General features: G+C 41.2%; 2 protein-coding genes across 6 annotated transcripts in view; both read left to right on the top strand.

The window, feature by feature from the left end:
• The window catches only part of ablim3 (actin binding LIM protein family, member 3), a 56,159-nt gene extending 49,141 nt beyond the window's left edge, over nt 1-7,018 (top strand). For 3 of the 5 annotated variants that reach the window (XM_074673831.1, XM_074673830.1, XM_074673828.1), the window contains 9 exons: nt 2,424-2,558; nt 2,828-2,898; nt 3,111-3,279; nt 4,459-4,488; nt 4,810-4,865; nt 5,013-5,079; nt 5,183-5,193; nt 5,317-5,397; nt 5,781-7,018. In XM_074673831.1, coding sequence (XP_074529932.1) covers nt 2,424-2,558; nt 2,828-2,898; nt 3,111-3,279; nt 4,459-4,488; nt 4,810-4,865; nt 5,013-5,079; nt 5,183-5,193; nt 5,317-5,397; nt 5,781-5,894 — 734 coding nt within the window. In that variant the 3' untranslated portion in view covers nt 5,895-7,018. The remainder of the gene's footprint in view (nt 1-2,423; nt 2,559-2,827; nt 2,899-3,110; nt 3,280-4,458; nt 4,489-4,809; nt 4,866-5,012; nt 5,080-5,182; nt 5,194-5,316; nt 5,398-5,780) is intronic. The other 2 variants (XM_074673832.1, XM_074673829.1) reach the window with 1 other exon arrangement.
• A 2,415-nt stretch (nt 7,019-9,433) lies between these two features.
• afap1l1a (actin filament associated protein 1-like 1a) overlaps nt 9,434-23,260 on the top strand; it is a 33,355-nt gene continuing 19,528 nt past the window's right edge. The window contains exon 1 of the mRNA XM_074674104.1: nt 9,434-9,663. Coding sequence (XP_074530205.1) covers nt 9,642-9,663 — 22 coding nt within the window. The 5' untranslated portion in view covers nt 9,434-9,641. The remainder of the gene's footprint in view (nt 9,664-23,260) is intronic.

Below are 23,260 nucleotides of genomic sequence, written 5' to 3'. Positions count from 1 at the left end.
TATGGTTAGCAAAGCTCTCATATCCCAATAACGTTTCCCTTCTTTCACCTCTTTCTTGTTGCAACCAATCACTAAAATCACTTCCCTTCACCTTCTGCTCCACTTTACCTGCTGATGATGCTGCTGTAAGTATCCCCTTCCTCTCCTTGTTTCACTCATTGTTAATAAATCTGATCATATTTGTCTGTTAGCATGTGTGAAGTGTCAGTCCCTCTGTCTGTTTCTGTCACTCCATGTAAAACTGTGTGTTCATACTTCCTCTGACAGAAGTCTCAATCTGCAGTCTAATTTTCTCTAAATGAGTGTGTGTCAGTGTGTGGCGTCTTGGCCGTGTCGTCAGGCTAATAAGAGCGTGTGTCCCAAAGATGAGGATGTCTGCCGTCGGAGTCATGTATCATGTATATAGGAATTCAATGGATCATGGATCGGGGCTGGCATGGCTAATGGCTAACAGAGTGAGGAGCGATCTATCTGACATTAGGCTGCATGTCACCCCCATTGACTCCCATTGACTGTGCTTTAGTGCAGAGTGGCATCAATATCATCGCCTCATGCCATCATGAAGCGACTGCGTGCCTCGGGGCGGCGCAGTAACTGAACTCACTTTAACGCTGGTTATTTTCCTGCTGTTGGCTGAAATATTGATCTCCTCTGACCGGAATGGTATATATGATGACTCCATAGCATAAATGAACCCTCTCGCTGTGCGTCTTTGTGATATTCATTAACACATTTTTCTCCAGAGCACGCTGCAGCACGATAGCTTACAGGCGCAGTTTGTGAAACACTCCTATTTACTGTTTTGCCAAGAGCTGGTGGAGAAGATTGAAACGTCTTTGATATCTGTCTGTCCTACATAAAGCTGAAGCCAGAATGAATTAGATTAGCTTAGCACAAGTACTTCAAGCTAGAGGAAAAGCTAGCTTGAAGACATGAAATGGTTAGAAAACCTGCCAACAAGCAGCTACAAATCTCTCTAATTTATACTCACATGTTTAATCCCTTCAATTAATGCAAAGTTCTTCTATAAGTTAGAGGTCATAGTCAGGAAATAGCTACACTTACAAATCCATGTCACACTTTACAGCCGTCTCGCTAAGGGTCCTAGAGTCAAAAAACATATCTCTTAGCCTAGCATAAAGAGTTTGGGCACTTCAGAGACTTAAGGACTGAACTGTTAGCTTGGCGCTGTCCAAACTTATTCATTTCAGGTTACTGTCTCCTACAGGTAACTACCCAACCTCTAGGTTTTTCTCAGTCATGCAGAAACCTGGCATAGTGATCTGGCTTGGTTTTGAATTCACAGCCTCACTGCAGGCTAAACAGAAAGCTTTGATCAAGGATCCTTGGTGTCAAACAGAGAGCTACAGAAAGGCCTGAGAGATTCGGCTTTCACTGGACATTTTATTTTCTATGTATCAGTGAAGATGTCTTTTTGTTTTACATGCTTGTGAAGCAAAACTCATCGTACTAATAATACAGTTATACTCTGCAATGAGGTAGCTACATGCTGCTTTTCTTTTGGTGCGGCTGATCATTTTACTCTTTTAATAAGCTTTTTTCCTTTTTAATCATCTGCTTAGTAGCAGAATTCATTCAAGTTTTTATTTCAGCTTCTTAGTACAGTTAACTGTTGTCAGAATGTTACTGTTTATTTGTGTCTTTGTGTGAAAGCTGCTGTGAACCAACTGCCCCCAGAGGGGCTCATACATTTGTTTGAATTTAATTGAACTGAAACCCTCAGGTTGGTGTGTAGCTGTTGTAGACTCCAGGAAGTGTCTGTTTCCAGCCACTAAAGAGCTGACAAAAAGCTTCCTGTTAGAAAATCAGTTACAGTTTAAATTTTTTAAAGATTAAATAAATTAGATACCGCGTGTTGATTTGTTAGCTTTAGGTGATAACATGTTGTGTTTTTAATTTTAGGACAGGAAGAGGTTAGCTGTTTCCTGTTTTTAGCAAAGATAAGCCCTCATGAGCAGGTTTGATTTAGCTGTGAAACAGGCTGTATTTAACAGTAGGTCCCCTCTATGACCTATGAAAACTGAAACAGCAACAAAACTGAAACTGTAATGTTGACATTTTTATGGCCTCAAACCGCAGCAATGGGCTGGTGTCAGACCAGGTGAACTCGGAAAAAAACAGCCATTTCTTTCCTGTTGTCACAGCTAATGAACCCAGGGAGGACAATTTTATATACTGCACATACAGGAGATTTAACATACTCTCCACAGGGGGCGCCAAAATCAACCAACACATTCGCATTGAGACTTAAGCATAATAATCTTCTCTGCCAGTTCTTTACAAAATAAGCAAATAGGTGTAGTTCTCCAAATCTCCAACTGCTATTTTTCGAACAGAGATCTCGATCACTTTTTTTCATCTTGTATTTATTTTCCCCTCTGACTTGACCTCTCACTTCACAGACATTCATGTGGACGCAGCAACCAAAAGCCGGACCAGTGAGGACATCCTCAGATCCTCCAGGCTGTCCACCTACTCCCCCGAGCCATACTCCCAGTCAGAGTCTGACTACTACCCGTACACCAGTTCCCCTAGGAGTAAGAAGCTGTTTTATTTGATCACATTTGGAAGGATGATCTGCAGAGTGATGAACAATCCTTCACGTTTTATTGAGACCAAACTCACCACAGAAGAGCAGTGTGTACTGTTTCTTTAAGAAGTCATAGTCATTAACACACCCGCACATCAAAGTAGAGAATATTTTGTAACTCTGTGTTGTCATGTTTATTCGTACTTCCTGTGACTTTGCTCAACTGTAAGATCTATATTCATACACAGGAATCTCTTTTATCTGTTTTTCTTCCAGCCTATCGAGTGCAGAGGAGACGCTTCTCGACAGGAGGAGATGAAGAGAGTTGGAGTCACGGTCTTCAAAGAGTAAGAGCTTCATTATTTTTCTTTCTTTCCTTCTTTAGTGTCTGGTTAGAGACAGCTACCTACTTAAAAACACCCATGAATAATACACCTCTCATGGTATGGCTCCTAATCTCTCCACCTTTGTATTTATTTGTTTCCTCCTCCATCTTGCATTTGCTGTACATTCAATTATCAGTTTTCCCTCATGACTCCTCTTCCTTGCTCCGGCTCAGATTGGGAGTGGCATCGGGAGGATGATCCTAAAGGAGGAGATGAAAGCTAGATCTGGTTCCTATGACAACGACCCCTGGGGCAGCGCAAGGAATTCTCGTAGTGGGAGCAAGGAAACACTCAACACAACGGGCTACGGCACCACGGCGTACAACAACACCGTCAACGGCTGTAAGAATCCTCCCTGCCCCCTATGCGTCGCCCTCTTTGTCTCTCAAGCGTAGAAGCACATGAGCAGCCGTGCCTCTGCTCCCACTGTGATCATATGTCGGTGTTTTATGGGCCTCAGTATCTGCTGTCATCTGGGTTTAAGGAGAGGGCAGGGAGGTTGTGGATGCAGGTCAGGAGGGGTCATGGCTGCTGCAGGCGAGGCGGTTTATTGAGATGTAAAGATGCTAAGATATGCTGCTGCAGAAACTGTCATAGGCCGGTGGCAGCAGCAGCAGCAGATGTGGCCTGTCTGTGAAGGGGGGGCATATCTAATCACACTGATCCTAAACTGGTTTTGCAGAAGTGCCAGGTTTGATGAAGTGTGACCTGAAGCTAACAGAGTTGTTTCTGTTTCTTAGAACCAAAGCTTCACACGTCACAGATTATACTCCGTGTTATTTTAGTGTATGACTTATTTACGCCAGCCTGTTTTCCTCTCCACTCAGTGATTCCCTCCTCTTTTCCCTCCCTCGCTCCACGTCTTTTGCCATCCTACATTTCACTAAATTTCCTCCTCCTCCTCCTCTCCCCAAAAACACTCCCTTTCTCTACACTGTTAACTCCTCATGTCTCTATCTTTCCATCCATCTCTGTGTGTATCTATCTCACTCTCTTGCTCACACAGCTGGTGTCCCACGTCCTGGTTTATTTATGAGCAGTAAGATCTCTCATTAAAGCTGTTTCTCTGATGGGAGGGGACAAAACTGAACAGGACTCTGTTGGCTACAGTTGAAATGCAGAAGAGGCTTGTGTAAACCAAGCTGTGGTGTGTGATTGGATGTTGAAGCATTCAGTGTCTTTGTGTGTTGTTTTTATTTTCTCACTCCCCTCCTCTCCTTTCCTCTCCTTTCCTCTTTTCTTTTCTTCCCTGAACCAGTCCTTGCCTGGCCTCTTTCTGCCTTCTTGCCCCTTTGATGTTTTGTGTGCCTCCCGGAGCTTGATGGGTTCCCAACTTACTCCTTTTCAATGTCTTTGTTGCGTCTCTAACCAGAGAGATGGCTGTCAAATCCTGACTGTGAATTTCCCAGAATGAAGAGTTTCATCAAAACTTAAAGCAGAGCAGAATAAAAATGCTGTGGTATATTTGACTGTTACAAGAAGGAATATACCATTAAACTATATTACCTGTTTATTTTGCAGCTCCCAGATCTCAGAACAGTGCTGATAGTGGTGAGTTATATTTCATAAATATTCCCTGTTTTTAGGCTCAGAATGGACAGCTGTCATCAACAGCTGAGGCTGATTTAAGTTATTTGTAAGAGTCATTTTGGTGTTAGCGTTGTGCTATATGTGATGTATTATTGCTAAGTCCAATGATTTTAAACAAACAGAGCTCCAGTGTGATTTACACACAGCTGGAACTTCAGGATTTTTTTGGTTAGTCATCACCGCCATCTTCTGGCAAAGAGGTGGCATTGCAACTTCATTAATATAAATGTAAATTTTAAGCCTTTGACTTTTCTTATCTGCAAACTTCTCTTTGTTGTCTAGATTTTGTTTGTAAGTCAGCATCGCTACCAGGATATGGACGCAACGGCATTCAAAGGGTGAGACTGCACCAAACACTTCACAATACACTGTATTTAATGAAAAAATGCCCACATACGTCTTATGATATTGACTTTAAATCTAAAGCTCTTGATTTTAGTATTTTTTTATTTAGTCTAAGCTGCTGTCTCTGTCTCAACCTGCAGCCTCAGAGTGCAGACTGCTACCAGTACCAGTACAACAGCAGCAGCGAGGTCAACTGGGGAAGCAGAGGTAATTCAGTATGGATGTAAAACATGCACCACTCATTAAATTAACTCAATTAATTCAATGTCTTAAACTTTGTACTCATTTTGCTCTCTTTTTTCCTCCTCAGCTGAATACACGGTAAAGTTTTTAAATGATCATTCTAATAATTCTTTCCATGTGAGGAGGTCAATATGCAAAATAACCCCATTGAGACATTAGCGTACTGTATGTGGTTAAACTGAGTTTTCTCTGTCTGTGCAGGTGTATCCATATGAAGCGCTTATTGTGACCACCAGAGGTCGCAACAGGCTGCCCAAAGATGTAGACAGAGCTAGATTGGAGGTGAATGGAGTTTAAGGTTGTGGGGGGGAGAAGTTCTCCTTTGAGAAGCCAAAACTAGTGCTATTAACCATAAGTCTTCTTTTTTTGTAACAGCAGAAGATAAACTACCTGCTGTGATGAAACTAACAATAAAAACATTTTGTGTTCATCATCTGTAATTTTTGACAGTGAAAAATAAACTACAGTCTTAAAATTTTGGGATCAGTCTCAAAATGTGTGTCACTGTATGCATGTAATTGAAAGCTTTTTGTTATAACCTTATTGGTTTGTTTGATAACTGAGGTCTTGTTTTTGAGTGTTTTATCTGAGGGATACTGCACTTTATTGGTGCATCCAACCATGACTTGTGACACTGTATGTCTTTTTCATTTCCCATCTCTCAGCGCCACCTGTCCCCAGAGGAGTTTGTCCAAGTGTTCGGTATGACCGTGGAGGACTTTGACCGGCTGGCTCTGTGGAAGAGAAATGAGCTTAAGAAACAGGCCCGACTGTTTTAATAACAAGCGGACTTCTGTTGATACTGCCATATCTTGAGCAAGAGACTTTACTGACTGTAAGAGGGGAGAGATGGGAGGACGTCTCTACAGTTTCACTGCCATGGCTGAGAACCTGTTCTTTATCTCCTTTAATGATGAACCAAATCTTGGTCACACCGGGGTGGACTCCTGAGGCTGCAGAGACATTATGCACAGATATTACAGACTGATAAACTCTTACATGGTTGCAGGCGCAACTGTGGCTGTGTGGCATGTAAGCAATAGAGACGGAAGCGCTGTGCTTTACTTAAACCAGAGAGATGGAGGAAGTGTGTCTGTGCCCCTTGAAGGCCACACATGGGGACGCGTGTGACCAGAGCCACAGTACTAAAACATGAAGAGGAGATTTTTGGCTTTGCCTTATTTGTTATGCTCTCTTAGTTATGAGTGTGCAGCACCAGCATCTGAATGGGTAGAATGTAGTAACAGGTTATCATTTATGACACTTTATCGGTGTGAATGATTAGATGGGAGGAACGGATAAGTGAGCATACAACATCTTTCTACTTTAGCTCATGGGGTTGAGTTTTGTTTACCTGTTTAGCTCCTTCACATGGTTTACTGTGTCCCTCTAGTTTACACTAATTAATGCATAAAGAAACAAGAAACAATCTGAAGTGAGCATGACTTTTTCAGGCATATGTGTGACTTTAAATGAACTGTGTGCAAATGAAAACCAAAGTGAGAATGCAAATTTACAGATTAGCAGATCACCTCCATGTAATGTCTGGATAAATATTTTAAAACGTCACCGTTAGATACAGTTCACTGTGCAGCTGTAAGAGAAACCTAAAGGAATGTGCAATTCAGAAGAGAAATAGATTAAAGAGACATGATAAAGTCCTCCAGCTTCATATTTTCCAGCTCATTGCAATAGAGTGATGACTAAATGTTTTAGGATGTGGACTGCTGTCATTCGTAAATTTCCTACATTCACTATAATTTATATTCTTTAATGATAACCCAATAATTTTGTAGCTCCAGAGATTATATTCACTCACATTGAAATGTTCTGCAAGTTATTTAACACACTAAGATCCAGGGTTGTTGAAGACTTCTTTTGAATAATGTTATTTTTGATTTTGTCACAGCAAATAAAGCTTGAAAAAAAATCAGTCTGCTCTTTCTTGATATTTAGTTTGGGAATCTAATTAATCAGTCAATCAGTAAATCAGTAATTTGCAAAAACTAAATTAAAAAATCACCATTTGTCATAGATTTTAAAAATAAAACATTGAATACAACTAAAATATGAAAATGTCTCAATGCAATTCAAGAAGAATTTTCCTTTTCACCTTCTAAACTAAACAGTAAAATCTGCTGAAAATTGTCAGGATAATAGTCAGGGGTATGAGAAACAAGAATCCATTACAAGATCTTGTCATCTCTCACAGATTTTAGTCGGTTTTAATATTTATTTTGAAAAATCTTTGACAGGTGAAAAAGTTCCTGTGATAGATTATTGTTCCTTATGTCTCTGGCAGATATCCTGAGAATTTTCAGATTATACTGTATAGTTTGGGAGAAAATTACAGGTAAGTAAAAAGTTCAAGTAAAACCTGCTGAAAATTTGATGAAGCTTTTTTAAGTGTTAGAGCTCATAAGTGAAATGGTTAACAAAAAGGTTCATTTCTTAAGGCTTCATATGCACACAGTCGTCCTTCCCCCCCCCGAGCGCGCGCTGGTGAAATATATGTACATACATACATACATACATACATACAATAAGACATCAAATGCACTGATTTACATGACTCACCTGACACACCTAGCATACCCTATTCAACAGATGCACCCTACTCACCCAACTCACCCTGTTCAACTATAAATATCAGACTAACCCAATGCATCAGTCGCATTCAACATACCTGACCCACACCATACACCCAGCTCACCCGAGACACCTGGCGAATTGATGCACACGACACAACCCCACTCGGCCATCACACCCAACAAACCCAACTCACCCAATACACCCGAATCATCTGGCCAGACGATGCATCTGACTCACTCAACACCATTCTCACCTAACACACCCGATGCATCAAACTCACTTGACCAAAAAGACACACCCAACAGACAAGATGATCTGACTCACCCAACTAACTCAACGCCCCTGATTCACCCAATGCACCTGTCCCAACCAAGGACACACCCGGCTCACCCAATGCATCTGACACAAACAACGGATCCGACTCACCTGGTACACCCAATTCATCTAACGCACCTGTTGCACCCGACTAGGCACCTGACACATTTGACACATGACGCATCACCCAACAAAATGCTTTATAAGATATGGACTTGTTGTGGATTTTGTTTAAGTATTTTTGTTTAACCCGTGTTCTACCCTTAAGCCCATGCTCTATCTCTCTCATGTTTAGCTTTCTTCTATTCTTCTGTCTTTTTCTGTCAGTTTGGCTCCAGTGTCCACCATTACCACAAAATTAATCCAAGCAATCGTTTTTAGCAGGGATCTCTCTACTCACTATCAAACTTTATCAGGACTGGTGTTGTCATAGACTTATGGTGCATTCAAGGAAACCCATAACTCGTATATTTCCCACCTGTAACTCGTGAAAATGCCCTGGAACGGCAAAAAACTTGTAACTTAGACCCGTGAACTTGTACCAGATCGATGCACTCTGAGTTACGACTTTGACGTCACATCTGTGCCAAAATTATATGGGAGCCTCTATAGATGCTGGTGCTGTGCGTGACACATGGTGAGAAATAGACTTTACAACAATGTAAAGTAAATTCAAACGTTGCAGTCACAATTTACACACACAATTATGAACTATAATCTGTTATGTGTCCGAGACGGTAGACAAATGTGTCGCTAACACAAAATAGCTAATAGAGAGAGAATAGAGGGAGGGAGAGCTATCATCACTGGGCTACAAGTGTAAACTTCTAGTCTAATGTTCACACATTGCACATTGGCAGCAACTCTGGCGTTCAGTGCATTAATCAACAAAAAATACACTTTAAAATAACAACATGTACCATGAAATATAAAGTAAATACCTCATGCGCCGTTTCCCCTCCTCCATTTCACTTGAATAAAGAATTTGCAGGCTCCTTTGGTAATTGAAATGACCAAGCAATAATCTTAGAATTTCTGCCATACATCCCAGAATTTCTTGCGCTCAAACCAATGTCATAAATTGCCTGGAACGCTTTCAGGTCGGAACTCAGAGATTTCAACTGGGAAACATAGGAGTTAGGGGTTGCCCCGAACGCACCATTAGATGTAGCCTACTCTAAATGAATCTGGACCTTTCTGACATGCCCAAAAGCTGAGAAATAGCATTTAGAAATAACTATTTTGGTGCTGAAAACATCATTCAAAACTGTAGACTGCAATCAGATCAAGTATTGAGACTTCTTCAACATCGCTTAAAAAGTCCTCACAGTTCCTTTCACAGTCTTTAAATATCTCATTCACCCCTACAAGTGACTTAGTTGGACCGCTCCATTCAAAAACTGTGAGAACACGCCCCCTCCTCTACGTACCGCTCCTTACACCAGCTGACGCTAGGACCCTGCAGAGAAGCCGCCTTCCCTTCGAGTTCCCCGGCCTGCAGATTTGTAATGTAGCGACAGTATCTGTCAGCAGAGGCCCCACACGCCTTCACACACTCATTCACTCATGGCCCTACACTGAAAATCTGTAACTCTCACATGGACTGAAAAGCTGGAGGGATGGACTCAAGAGGCACGAAATGTAAGTTTCCTTTTAAGCCTCACACAGTGAAGAGATGTTAGGCATGGGGAGGGCAAAGCTTTATGCTACAGGGGTTGATCACTTTATGCATGCAAATGTAAATGTATGTTTTAATTGATAATTCTAGTGGTTTTTAAACATGTCAACCTCTCATGCACGGTGTTTCCCCTTTGCACCTGTGACTGCACGCCTGATTTAACTGGAGACACTTGCTCGAAGTCTTTTCATTGCTCTCAGTTTGCAGTTTGTTTACCTGTATAGTCCTGTATGAAACTGTCTGAGAAAACTCCCCTTTCCCCCTGTTGTTTTTCCTCCTGATGTTCATCTAAGAAGACACAATGGCAGTGCTCTTTAAAAAATAAATAATTCTGCTTTGGTCTCCCCCCAGCTGCTTGAGAGGCAGAAAACCAGCTTCTCATCTAAAGTTGGATTGTTTGTACAGAAAGTGGATCTGACTCATCCCCAGTCAAGTCAAATATCTGGATTAGGCTGACACTGTTTGATATTGGACACCCCCAGCAGAGAGCTCCTCTGTTCTGTAGTTAAACTCTACTATTATATTTAAATAAGTGGAAATACAGCATGTGTTTCTGCCTGTGTGTTATTCTCTGGGAGGGGTGTAGTTCCCCCCCTACAAAGTACAACATTTTCCACATTGTAATTGAAAACAAACACATTTCACCCCCGTGTGGGCTTAGGGTGAAGTCAGATATAACAACATTAGCACATCATGTTGTGACACAGCTCAGCGTTTTAAATGTGAAGTAACAATTCCAGTGCAGAGCTGAGATTTCCACCATGTTTGTGTCAGGCTCCTGCTTTGGAGTGTTGTTCAGAGGCTTGCTGCCAGCTGTCAGGCAGGTAAACATGTGACAGTGATTATAGCATTAATGGAAACTTAAGCTTAGTTGAAAGGGGACAAACTGCCCACATGTTGTCTTTTAAAAGCTGTGTTGCCAGTGAGAGAAAGGCAGTTTTAGCCACAAACATCACCCCTGACTTCCTCATCCATGAATTTCTTCTTTCAATCCCTCCTCACCCTGTCAGTATTTGGATGATCTGGAAGTTTTTGTGTTTAGTGTACACAGCATGTCTAAAGAAGGAAGTATGTTCAGGTCTTCTCCAGGTTTGAAGAAATCCTCACTCAGACACACAAAACACATGCTGGAATTTGGATTGACTGACTTTTTGAAGTTTGTGTAAACACCACAGGAAAAAACACAAAGTGACGACTACATATCCCTGGGGAACGCCCAAATGCTTATGTGCTCTTTGAACACCTTGATTGGCTGCTTCTAATTTACTTTCCTTAAAGTATTTCATAATCTAAGAAAGAATTGTGAAGTCAGTGAGGGATCAGCATTAACCTATTCACTCCTTAGTTACTTTTGACTGATAATGATCTTGGAGTTACTTGAGTTCAGAAATCAAGCTCAGTGAGATTACTGAGAGGCAGGTACGAGCATGAATACTGAAACTTCTGAATATGCAAAAAGAAAAAAAAAAAACAATCCAGCTGGAGCAGCAGTGAAACAGAGGTTTAGTTTCCACTGTGAGAAGCAGAGCATCAGGTGGGTGTGAGAGGGGAGAGGCTGTCCCTGCAGAGATGGAGCAGAATGGTGGGATTGTCTATGAATTTTGACCAGCTGATAAGATGAATCAAGGCTATTGTCAAGAAGTTTTACTTTTGAGCATATGGGAGAACTTTTTAGACAAAACAGTGATCTGCTCGGACTTGATGCACAAATTAAACAAGCTGCTTTTCTAACCTGAGGTCTGAAATCTTCACAGTATCTGTGTCTTTCCTTTAATGAGATGGTTGAAGGTTTCCAGATATTTTCGTTCCATTGAGAGATGAATGAAAAGAGGCTGTGTGTGTTTGAGGAGAAAGTTTGCCATTCCTTGAACCAAATTTTTCCCTGAGAGTTATTTACATAAATATTAATGATGCTTTTATGTCACAAATATGTGTTGATGCTTGTGGATGAGGTCCTTGAGATTTTAAGCAAGGAATTGTTTGAAGCTGAATTAAAACATGGCCTTAATGGGTAAGGTTGAGCAGGGCAAGAGAGCACATTTAAAATGCTGTGTACTGACGTCATCCAGCCAGTGGTCAGCGACCTCACTGTGCATGCATTGGTGTCATAGACCTTTTCATGTATTGTGTGGTGTAGGATTGTCACATTGCCAGAATCTTAAACTTTGATTTATTACTGGTAAAAATCTAACTGCACCAAAATAATTGAACTCCTGAGCACATTTGAGTATCTTTTCTCATTTATAACCATGCTGTAAGTAGTGCTGATTCAGGAAAAAGCAACTGAACATACATTGTGTCTCACCACTTTGTTTTCATTAGTGATGCTCACTCCTGTTACTTTCTCTCTTTGATATGTGACCCTCTTTTCCAGCTTTGGGTTGAAGAGTCTTGATTTTTAATTTTTTTTTCAAAAGGTTTGGTACTTTTCAATACTTTTGGTGTAAAATTAAGGAGCATTGCACCTTTTTGAAGCGTGTGGTATTGAAGAGTTTTTTAATGTCTAACAGTTTTACAACTCTAGGGCGGTGTTATCTGCATTTTTACATACCAAAAAACAGAGTTTGTGCATGCGCCATGACTCTAAAGTTTTGATCATTCTTACAGGATTAGCTTATGTCAGCATTTTACAACCAGGGTCATCCCATTTTAAGTGCGGCTCATGCAGCTGAAATGTCGAGCTTTCATTGTCCTGATTTTGGACGCACAGTTGGAAGCTGTTTCAGATGAGGAAACAGGAGCCACATAGCAATAAAACCTCATCCTGTGGCTCAGGGTGGTGTCAATCCCACTTTTACAGTTACAAGTTATGGTTTTGGCAACAGATTTTAATGTTCACTTTCATTTAAACATCTTCATATGTTTTATCTGAGCATGAGTCTGTAATAATGCTTTCCAGAGAAGCACTGAAACGCTTCACTGAATAAAAATGCAGCCTTGTTGTAACAAGCTTGAACACCAGTAATGATAATGAGAAATAAGGACAGGGGACCTCCCCTCCATATGATCATTATTTATGCCTGAAAAGTTCACAAGCCCTCTTGTTTTGTTGTCTCCACCAGACTTTATGACGTTTTTTTGATCTAGTGATAGAGTGCAGACATGCTGACACACATATACAGTTTAGAATAATATATATGTATGTCTGCCTCATCATGCATGAGCTATAAATCATGCATGATTGTGGACCAGCCCTGTAAGAGTGGAATTCCCCTGTATAACCTTCGAGAGCAGAGGAGATCACAATGATTCATATGGCTGAGATATGTGCAGTGCAGTTTAGTGTGGGTGTACACATTGTGTATAGGCAATGGTCATTCTCTGCCCGGCTGTTTGTATTGTGTTCCCATGGAGATATCCTACACTGCACTGCAGTAGAGGACTGTAGAGTGTGAACAGGCACATCCAAATATGTTTTCTACTTCTGTTGCACAGGGTAAAACATGACTGTGCCTGGAGCGTGTATGCACCCAGGTAGTGAAAGGAAAATTTCAATTTTATTGAGAAGACTTGGCAGATTATACGAGTCTTAGTAAGAAAAGACTTGAACAACCTGTTATCAGTGTCACTGTTACTCAACAGGAGTTTGGCTCTTAAATATGAATTATGTTAATATAAGGGTGTAGAGGTTGTATTTTTGCCTGTAGGTTAACAGTTCACAGTAAACTTGTTTGTGTTATGCAGAACATAATTTACAGATAGTGTGCCATCATTTTATGATGCTTAATGTCAGTTAGCATGTGGAATGTGTTCAGGGAGTTTTTCTAAAGCTCCTGTGAAGAACTGTTAGCCTGTGTCAACTCTAGATACCCCCCTGAACAAAGCAATACACTTTGTCCGTCATCCAAACTTGAATGCAGCTAGGTTGAATCCAGCAGTATATGGCTTCAAAACTCTGCATCAGAAGCAAATGGGTGATGTCATGATCACGACGTTCTTGTTTTATAACATCAAAAACACCTGAAAAATTCTGTCGTAAATGCCAGGATAGGTATTGCTAACTAGAAATGGTTTGATCCATTGACATCATTAGCCTTTGCTTAATGCTTTTCTTGTCAGATCTTTACCAGTACCAGAAGTCACATATACACCAAGACAAAAAAAAACATTTTTTTTAAAGCATAAATTAACCTATTTACAGAGACAAAAAAATGTCTCCTGTCTGAGTCGCTAATTTTACTATTGGCACACACTGCACGGGTTGGATTTTTCTCTAACTCGGCCGTTCAGAGGATATTAAGATCGCAAGCTCCCCCAATAAGAGGCACAGCTGAGGGTCATGTGACCGACAAGCGACCTTGCCACTACCAATATGACCGCTATAGCCAATGTGCTTTATTTTCCATTTCAGAAACAGTCGGGTGATGTCTGCAAGACTACGTCCATGTTTTATACAGTCTATGGGCCAGACCTATGTTGATGTCACATGACCTACCACACGTCAATCATGCTTGTCAGTCAGCAGCAGAATTTCCAAGACAATGGCCGAGAGATGAAGTGATCAAAGCTCTGCCTCAGTTTACAAACAAGGACGCAAAGTGCAATTTGTGCAACACTGTAGCATCATGCAAGGGTGGCAGCACCACCAAACATTTGTCACAGCATTAAATACCAAGAGTGTCACGTCATATTGATTTACTTATAAACTCAGTAAAATGTTGACAAAGGAAAACTGTGAAGTCTACTTTTTGTATACAGAAAATTCACAGGAGGAATTGATAAGGGAATCAATTAAGAATTTGATCACAAGGGAGACTGATAGTGACATTGGTACCAGTAAAAGTCTTAGCAATATCCATCCCTTAAATAACAGATCTGCCTCCAGGTGTAGCAGCAGATACCTTAGCACCTTCCTTTTTTCTTTAAAAGAAATCAGTTATTCCTTTTTTTTCTAAAGTCTGTTGTTACATCCATCACATCCTTCATTTATCAGAGCTTGGCTTTTCCTTCTACACTGCCATATATTCTGATCTGTCTTTGTGATCTCCAGACTTGCTGCACCTTTTAGCTTATCAATCTGTTACTTCATGCTCCTTTGGCACATACAATCTTTAGACAAATAATGTCAGGGATGATTCATTTTTGTAGATTTAAATGTTGCATCAGGCCAGAATTCACATCAACCCTTTTCATTCATATCCACAGTCATGTTGTATGAAAAGGCTCCCTGAAGCTTCCTCGATAAGAAATCAACCTAAGTAATGACTTGTACCCTACATAATGGATAGACTCAAACAACGGCCTTAAGACTCTGAGAATGTGTCCTAGTTTTCTGGTGAACAACTGAAGACAGCGCTCTGCCCCGGTCAAAATCTCATTAACACGAAAAGTCCCAAATGGAAACAAAGCAGCTTCTTTTCTCCTGTTGTGTGGATGTGTGTAACTGGGATTGTGTGTGTGAGTGTGTGTGTGTTTTGTGTATTTTACCCTTGCCTGTGCAGCATCAGTAAAGCAGAGCCTCCACTTGCAGAATAGCATCTTTCTCAGTGTGTGAATACTTTTCTGTGAGGCAGACATAGCTGTGTGGTGATCTCATAGGACTCAGGGCAGATACGGGATCTGAATAATATTGACTGCACTGTGGAGCCTTTGTCTGGCAGCAGGCTGAGTCAAGCCCTCTGTGCCATCTCAGACCTGAATAAATCAGAGAGCACAAGATGAAAAATGAGAGAGAGGGGAAGGAGGTTTGGCAGACATGAGACATCCCCCTAAATCATGGTCAGTTCTGTGATCGTTGACCCTTGACCTGTCTCCACACTGACTAATACCCAGGTGCAGCTGTGACACCTGGCGTGTAACGCTGTTCTACATTAAGACACCCTCAATCCTGATGACTTTATATTCCTCAACCTCTTTTTTTCAATCAGGGTTAAAGGAAGATCTGTCCATCCCATAATGCATAGGAAAAAACTGGGGAAACCCTGAGAGATGTCAGGGCGGTAACATGGTTTAACAGGTTAAGATGTTTTCTGACAAACACCAGCATCTGAAATTTCAGAAATTTCAGAAACAGCAGTGCAGAGTGATATCAAGTCAAAATTTGCCTCTTAAAAAGATGCATAACCGATAGCTCTTCTATCGTCATCATGTTTGATGCCAGAAATGTTTCTGTTGTGTGAACTCTTTTCTGCGGTGTTTTTGACTTAGAGTGGTGCCCTCTGGTGGCTGTGTTGAGTCACAAGGAAATTTCCCTATTATTTTAACCTTTGTTCATTTCATATCTGGGCGATTGGTGTATACTGGGTCTCCTGAGCATTTTGAGCTTGCTCAAGTAGACTTTAAAGAAACGTCAGCTTTTGGCACTTCAATACTGGCCTCTTATTTTAACAGCAGAGGCTGCCAAATGGTTTTCTGCCATTCATTTGTGTTGATTACCATCTGAACAACAGATTTCTCAAGATAAGGCAGGAGAAGAGGATGAGTGGGGATGAATCTGGCATTAATAGCTTCTAGGGGAAGTGGAGAGCCCTGACATGTGGTGAAAACAATGGAAAAGCTGTTCTTTTTACAGGATGCATCTCTGTTTTTGATGCACTACATATTGGATGTATTAATATGACATCTCACTGATGAAAACCGTTCAAAGGCACAGTGAAAAACAGTAAATGGGAAAATCAGCAGCAGTGCTTTAGTAACCTGACCTGCAACTGGAGCCTTTGACTCTCACTGCTGACATAGCAGCTTCCTGCAAACACCACTGCTCCCCAGATTACTCAGCTGCAGTGAGGCCTTAGTGAAGTGTGTAGGTGTGTGCATGTGTGTCTTGACTTCAAAAGCTTCTGTGCTCCATCGCTGCCCTTGAAGAGCCAGTTAATGCTTAAACAGGTGAGTGGGAGGCACCAGCCCATTATTCTTCCTCACCATCACCATGGGAACATCCAAACTGCTTAGAGGCTGACTGCGTTTTAGAAAATTTCTTCCTCTGTGTCATGCTCATTAGAGTGGTCTGCAAAGTAGAGAAGATGCATGTTAGAAATGAGCTCCAAGCATGTGTCAAACGCTGACTGCATGAATAAGTTACACCCAGTTTGGATGACGTCTCGTCTCCACATATTTGCAAAGAAGAGGCGACCTAACCAACACTACTCTTCTTTAGGGTGACACACTCTTTACTTACTCTGTATGAAATGTGTTTTCATGCTGTCCAGCTGACCACATGTACTGAGAATGTGTTACTTCGTTTGTCTTTGTGTTTCTAGCACAAAAGGTGTGCAGACTCAATTTGGTGAGTCCACCAAAATGTGCGACTGTTTCATTTCTCTGACAAGCAGTGATCACTGTTTCTCTTATTCTTTTCTGACTAAAATGGAATTTTATTGATGGCATAGGCCAGGGATTCTTAAAGTGGGGTCCCAGAACCCCAAGGTGTCTGCAAACCACTGCTTGGGGGTCCACAGAATCATTTAAAAACGATTGTAAAAGTGTGATGTATCACTGAAAAATCATGTCAACAAACTGGGATCTCCTGCACCAATAAAATCAGCTTTTTTTTTTCCAATACTTCCACCTATTTATGTTTCGGGGAACAAATCTGATGATAGTGACATGTCTATCACTTCACATAAGGCAACGATAGGAAAAAAAAAGAAAACCTTGGAGCCAACATTTTCTCAAAGTTTACTTTTTTTAATTTGGAAAGTATAAATGTAGTCTAGATGTATCATTGCAAAAGTCATTATTAAATAGTTATTATGCTAATCTATGTTACAATACTGCGAGGGTCCTTTGAAAAATGTCCCACCTGAAAGGGGTTGTTGGTCTAAAAAGGCTTAGGCAGGTGCTCCAAATCAGTGTTTCTCACATTTTTTTCAGACAAAGGACCACTTATCCTCCCAGAAGAATTTCGTGGACCACCACGAGCTAAATAGCCCCAGAACAACACTTTCTAGCTTTACCTGATGTAAGTGCCCACACATTGAGGAAGCTTAAGGCCTGTTTACATGCCATGTAAGCAGCTCCACTACTCAGGAAGGGACATCAGCTTTTATGGACCCATTTTTGTAGATTTTATCAATTTGTGTAGCAGCCCTACAACTTGCACAAAAAACCCCCACAATTTCCTCACGCTCATTGTGGACCACTTGGAGGCACTGGTGGACCACTAGTGGTCCACGGACCGCAATTTGAGAAACGCTGTTCTAAATGACTCTGATTGGCATGTTGACTGTGCACATCCTTGAGAGTTAATGTCCGGCAGAGACAAGATGCAGCACACATTAACAGAAGGGTTAAAACTGCAGCAGACATGGCTATCCAAAAAGCTGGTGATAGAGTTACACTTTTAGAAGTTCACTTGGAAACCTGGAAAAACTATGTCTCAGTATAGAGGACGACATCGGGACAGTGCTGTTAGTTTGTTTTTTCCAAAGCTCTTCTGCTGCCTCAGCTAGCTTATGAGCCTGTCACTTACCAGGCTAGATCGACATGACAGTTACACTTACAGATACTGTCCCATGTCATAGATGAATTCAGTCCGGGGGATGAAACCCATCGCCCCAACAAGCTGACGTAACCTTACTGAAGTCGATCTAATATGAGGTGGAGAGGTGAAGTTAGTGTAGGCTTTGCCCTCTTGCAAACGGCTACAGTGTATCCCCCACACAGTCTGTGCCACGGGAGAAATTAGCTTTCTGAACCAAACCATTTTTTGTACCAGGCTGTATTTGTATGTCCATTTGCTGTAAAGGTAAGACTTTTTGAATAGGTGTGTATGGTGGTTCCTGGTACTTTTGGAGCCAGCTTTAAGTGGACATTTGATGAACTGCAGCCTTTAGCTCTTTTGTATTGGCTGTATTTCTTGTGACTGGAGGTTGCTGCTTCTGTTCTTCCATGTCTCTTGCATGGGCTCTATGATTTTGGTGGTTGCAAACCGCCTAAGCTCTCTAGTGTGCCCTCTAAAGGTATCCCCCAGTAAGATGCATAGTGTGTAGTCAAGTATGTGAACCAGAAAAGCTCTAATTCAAGATTAAAAAGAAAGAGTATGTCCAGCCATAAAGAAGCCTGGAGGGACAACTGAGTATAAATCATCTCTTTTATGTTTCGAAGTGGAGGGAGATTGGTGGGAGGGTGTTGCCCACCCACATCCCCTCAGCGCACCTGGTAGGAAGTGTACATTTCTTCTTATGTTGTGGAATGTGTGCTTGGGAGGTTTGAGTTTAAATATTTCCACAAGATGAAGGTTCAGTCTTTAATTGTCAGCCAACCAAGATCTGTGAGACAGAATAACAGCCGCTGCTTTTAAAAATAAACCAAATTTCCATCCTTTTGTGTTCACCATGTTTGTATTGAGACTTATGAGCATCACAGTGTTTGTGGTGAGGTCCGTGCTGTATTTTACAATAACCTTAAGCGTCTCCTTGTGTTCTATAAAAACAGCGGGGAGAACATGTTTCCCCCTCTCTGTCTTTAATTAGTTCACCTTTATGACTTTGTCAAACCAAATAAGTTTTTCCACATGCATCCCTCACCTGCTGCTACACTTCAGCCTGTTAACTGTGTGTATTCATTGTTATTCTGATTATTGTATGTGTTTAAAATGTCCACCTACTTAATTCATGCACATGTCAAAGCCATGAGAACGAAGGTCTCAGGGGGACACCTGCAGCAGCTAAATAAAGCTTTGCTATTATTCCATAATTAGGAGCTCTGTTATGTTGTCACGCCCTTGAAACAGTCACAGAAGTGGGCACACTGAATGCTATCTTGCATAGGATCTTGACAGTGAATTGAGATTAGGGTCACCAGAGACAGTACAGTAAAAGCAGGAGAGGGTCAGCTGACAGGAAGAGGAAACAGAAGGCCGGAGGTGATAAGTGATGTCATCAGTGGTGGGAGGAAGTCCATCTCCGTAGGGGGCATGTGGGGCATCCCTATACAGTTTGTGAGCCCATTAACAAATGTAGGGCAGGAAGAGTGTTTTGTTGGCAGTGAGCAGAATAAGATGAAAATCAGCCTCTGAGGGTCTTCAGCTGCAGGCTTATCAGGGCCAGCATGCTCTTTGACTGTGTGCTTTGATAGTTTTCACCCTCATCTCTTGATGTATGATGGCCATTTTCCCAGCAGCTGGATCTGTTGGGGTAAAGTCACCACCACAGACTGACTACATTAGTATGGAACCATTTGGTTACAACCAATCAAAGCCACAAAAGCTAATGTAGCTTACAAGGCTAGCTAAATAGCTTCCTCCAAATGAAAAACTATGTATTTCTACACAGGCGTAGCATGATTTAGTAGCATTTGAATCTTAAGTGATCTACTGTTTCGTGAAGGCTCAGCTGCCTCTCACCTTTTCCAGCTTCTGCCTGTTGCCTGTTTATACTGGTTACCATGAGCTTTTTTGCTGTCTTCTTGTTGGTGTTTTGCAATTTGGGCTCCTTCCCTGTTGCCCCCACTCCCCACAATGACGCTGCCCAGTCCCATCAGTACTGACACACTGGGGCATTACAAGCCATCTTGTTAATTTAAAATGCCAACATAGCTTAATCCATGTGTCAGAAAAGCCTAATATCAGCTAAATGGTTTGTGTTTGTCTGAATTAGGTCAGATGGAAATCTCCCTGTAAGTGAGCAGAAACAGACGCATCCTCCAGAGCAAATAAAACACAGATCAGTTGTGTTCCCAGGGTAGTTTTCGGCTGCATTTTCCAATGATCTTTAATTTCATTGCATCTCCAGGGAATCTCATAAAATTTCCCAGACAGTCAAATGAATAAAGGAAATTAACGTTAATGTCCTTCCTGTGTGTTTGACAGGCAAAGAGCCAGTAATAATAACTTAGAATCAGGAGTAGTAACCTACTTAAACTGATTCTTTTGGGCAGTGGAAATAAGCTGCTAATGCATCAGAGGCGTTAAATGTTGTTATCACAAGCCTGATGGCCAGCAGTTGTTTCCCTTACAGATTCAGATAGAGCAGATTCAGAATAATTTTTACAAGTAGTTGTAGCAGTGTGTCTGGAGATATGACCCATACAGATTACCTTTTAACTACTAAAGCTCCGTTCACACCTGCATAAAAGTGACACCTGACTTTTTCTGGATGGGCAACATGTGTTGACATTATCTGCCAAATTTTTCACTCTGACATTGTCCTGATTTCCTGCCAGTCCAAGGGTCCAGGACCCACTGTCACGAAAATGTGACTCTTACAAAGGCCTGCATTTCTTTTAAAGCAAATGAATAGGGAGTAGATCTTTTTAACACTACTTAGTTTTGTAACCTCACAGCTTTGTGCTCTGAGACCAGTCTGTAACATACGTGTAAGGTTAGTAAATACAAGCTATGTTGTACCAGTGCTCATCTACCAACTCCAACCTCACAAAGCAGAGTTAACATAACCTCACTCTTCATTTTATTGATAGACTCTCAAGTTTGAACAGACTACTTCAGAATAACTGCTGCATGGGGGTTGAAATGAACATTAGCAAAAACAGTTTAACCCCTGTGTTAGCTGTTAGCTTGTGCTCTACCGCTCTGCTGTTTATCTTCTTGTGCTCTTCTGTCCTTTTTATTTTTGACAGTCCAGCTCCTGTGTCCACCACTACTACAAAATTACTCAAAGGATTTTTTTTCTTCAAGAAAAAAACAAACCTTGCTGTTAGCTGGCGTGGTGTTGTCTTCAGGATGCATTTAGAAACAAAGTATTTTGATGCTAATTATTCCAATTTAAATTGTGGGTTACAATCAGGCATATATCTTGAGGTGATACTTTTTCAAGATCACTTTAAAACCCTTCACAGGGACTTAAACTTGATTGTCAGTGTTGTGTTTTTTAACACAGGCAAAGTCACCACAATAAAAGTCTCCTCCTGCTCCCTTTGCATGCCCCAGCCACCCAATCACTTGACACCAGAAGGTATTGAGCTGTGCTGAGAAGGGCAGATGATCTGCAAAGACCCTAAATGATCTTCTTTAAGATGCTCAAACAATGTAAGTTCAAAACTTAAGGCACAAGTCCAAAACAAATGCAACATCTGAAACACCTAAGACTTCTATCTATCTTTGTTTTGATTGCTTGTATTTGCAGCTTGTTTTCTGTTAACTCAGTCACCTTGGCTTTTGCAGCACATTTTCTTTCTTTTTTCCAAGTGTTTAATTGTAGTCTTTTGCATGTGTCTTTGAATTAGCATGAACGCATTTGCAGCACCTTCCAACAGAGATCACTTGGTCCATTGTGGATCATCTGTCTTTGTAGGCTCTCTGTATTTGAGTGACAAGTTCATGAGAAGATCAGGGCTTGAATTCATTAAATCTGGGTGTGAGCCATGATTTTTGAATAATTGAATACTCATTGATTGTTAAGAAATTATTCAGTTCATGCAATCTACTATCACAGCTTAAAAATGGATTTCAATGCAGTCACACAATGGCCAAAAGTGAAAACTTTTTGCTACCCACTGTAAAATAACAGGAGAGGAAAAAAGCATTTGGTGCCAGTTAAACTGCTGTTGTGAGATTTGGAAAACAGAGAAGACTGCAGGCTTTTGTAGCTGCCAAAGAGTTCTGTGGAGAACTGCTTCAAAACAAAATGAGGTCAAGTGCGAAATTTGCCCTGTTGGCCAATTAAATAAGATATGATACACTGAAACTTTGGGAAAGTTCCTTAAAGATGACTACACAGACCTTACAGTGGGTGATAATATTTAACAGCCAGGTCATGGTTGCAGTCATCACACTCATTTGTATCATTTCCCCTGTAAACCAGTAATGTTTTGGTTCACTTATCATGGACTGTAGAGATGTGACTGCCCAGGCATGTCTTGTACTGGGGAGAGGAGAGCCGTCAGACTTAGGAAATGCCTGGAATCTGAGGAGTCGAGTGGGAGGAGATTTCATCATGATAGGGCACACTGGCTGGTGAGAGAAGTCATTGTTGGCACAGCTCTCGATACAATTAAAAAACCCCAAACACATCTGGTCATGGGGTTTACCTCACTTTGTTAGCGTGCTTTGGTTACACACATCCCTGTGATCCATCCAGAAATACAGATGTGGCTTCAGATGTTTTTATCTGCCTCTAAAATATTATGAATCAGCGATTTTCTTCAAACATGCACGTCTCAGCTTTGAAGACTGAGCTGCATGGTGGTATTTAGATAACCCTCTCATGGCATGAAGATAACATTCAAACCCTGGTGTCTCTCAACTGACAAACCTCTCCAGTGACTCACTTAGCATGAGATAAGATTTTGCCTTTTCACACAGGCACAAAAAACTGCTTTTCTTTTCCTCTCATAAGTTCCTGAATTATGTTGTTAGTCTGGTCTTTGTTACGAGACAAAGACAATCTCCCACACTATGTCTTCTGGACACCTCAAAGTCTTTAACCTGCAGTGCTCTTTCATGTTGGATCAGGGTGGGTGATGGCTGTGTATCCAACATGTCCAAAGACAATAAGGAAGGGGCCACTTCCAAGAAAAACCCAGCAGTTTTCATTAGATCCTGATCTCTTGTGGAGACACAGATGGTACACTCGTTTGAGTTTTGCTCAGCAGCTTTGTCCAACAGGAGTTACCGCTCTGTGGTTTGACTTTGTTTTGTGTCGACTATTGTGGTCAGTCGTC

Source organism: Halichoeres trimaculatus, unplaced genomic scaffold (assembly GCF_033239565.1).
Source record: "Halichoeres trimaculatus isolate MK-OKI-2021-1 unplaced genomic scaffold, fHalTri1.1 fHalTri1_scaffold_7, whole genome shotgun sequence".
Taxonomy (NCBI): domain Eukaryota; kingdom Metazoa; phylum Chordata; class Actinopteri; order Labriformes; family Labridae; genus Halichoeres; species Halichoeres trimaculatus.
The sequence above is the reverse complement of the archived record's forward strand: the minus strand, read 5'-3'. Positions and strand labels throughout refer to the sequence as shown.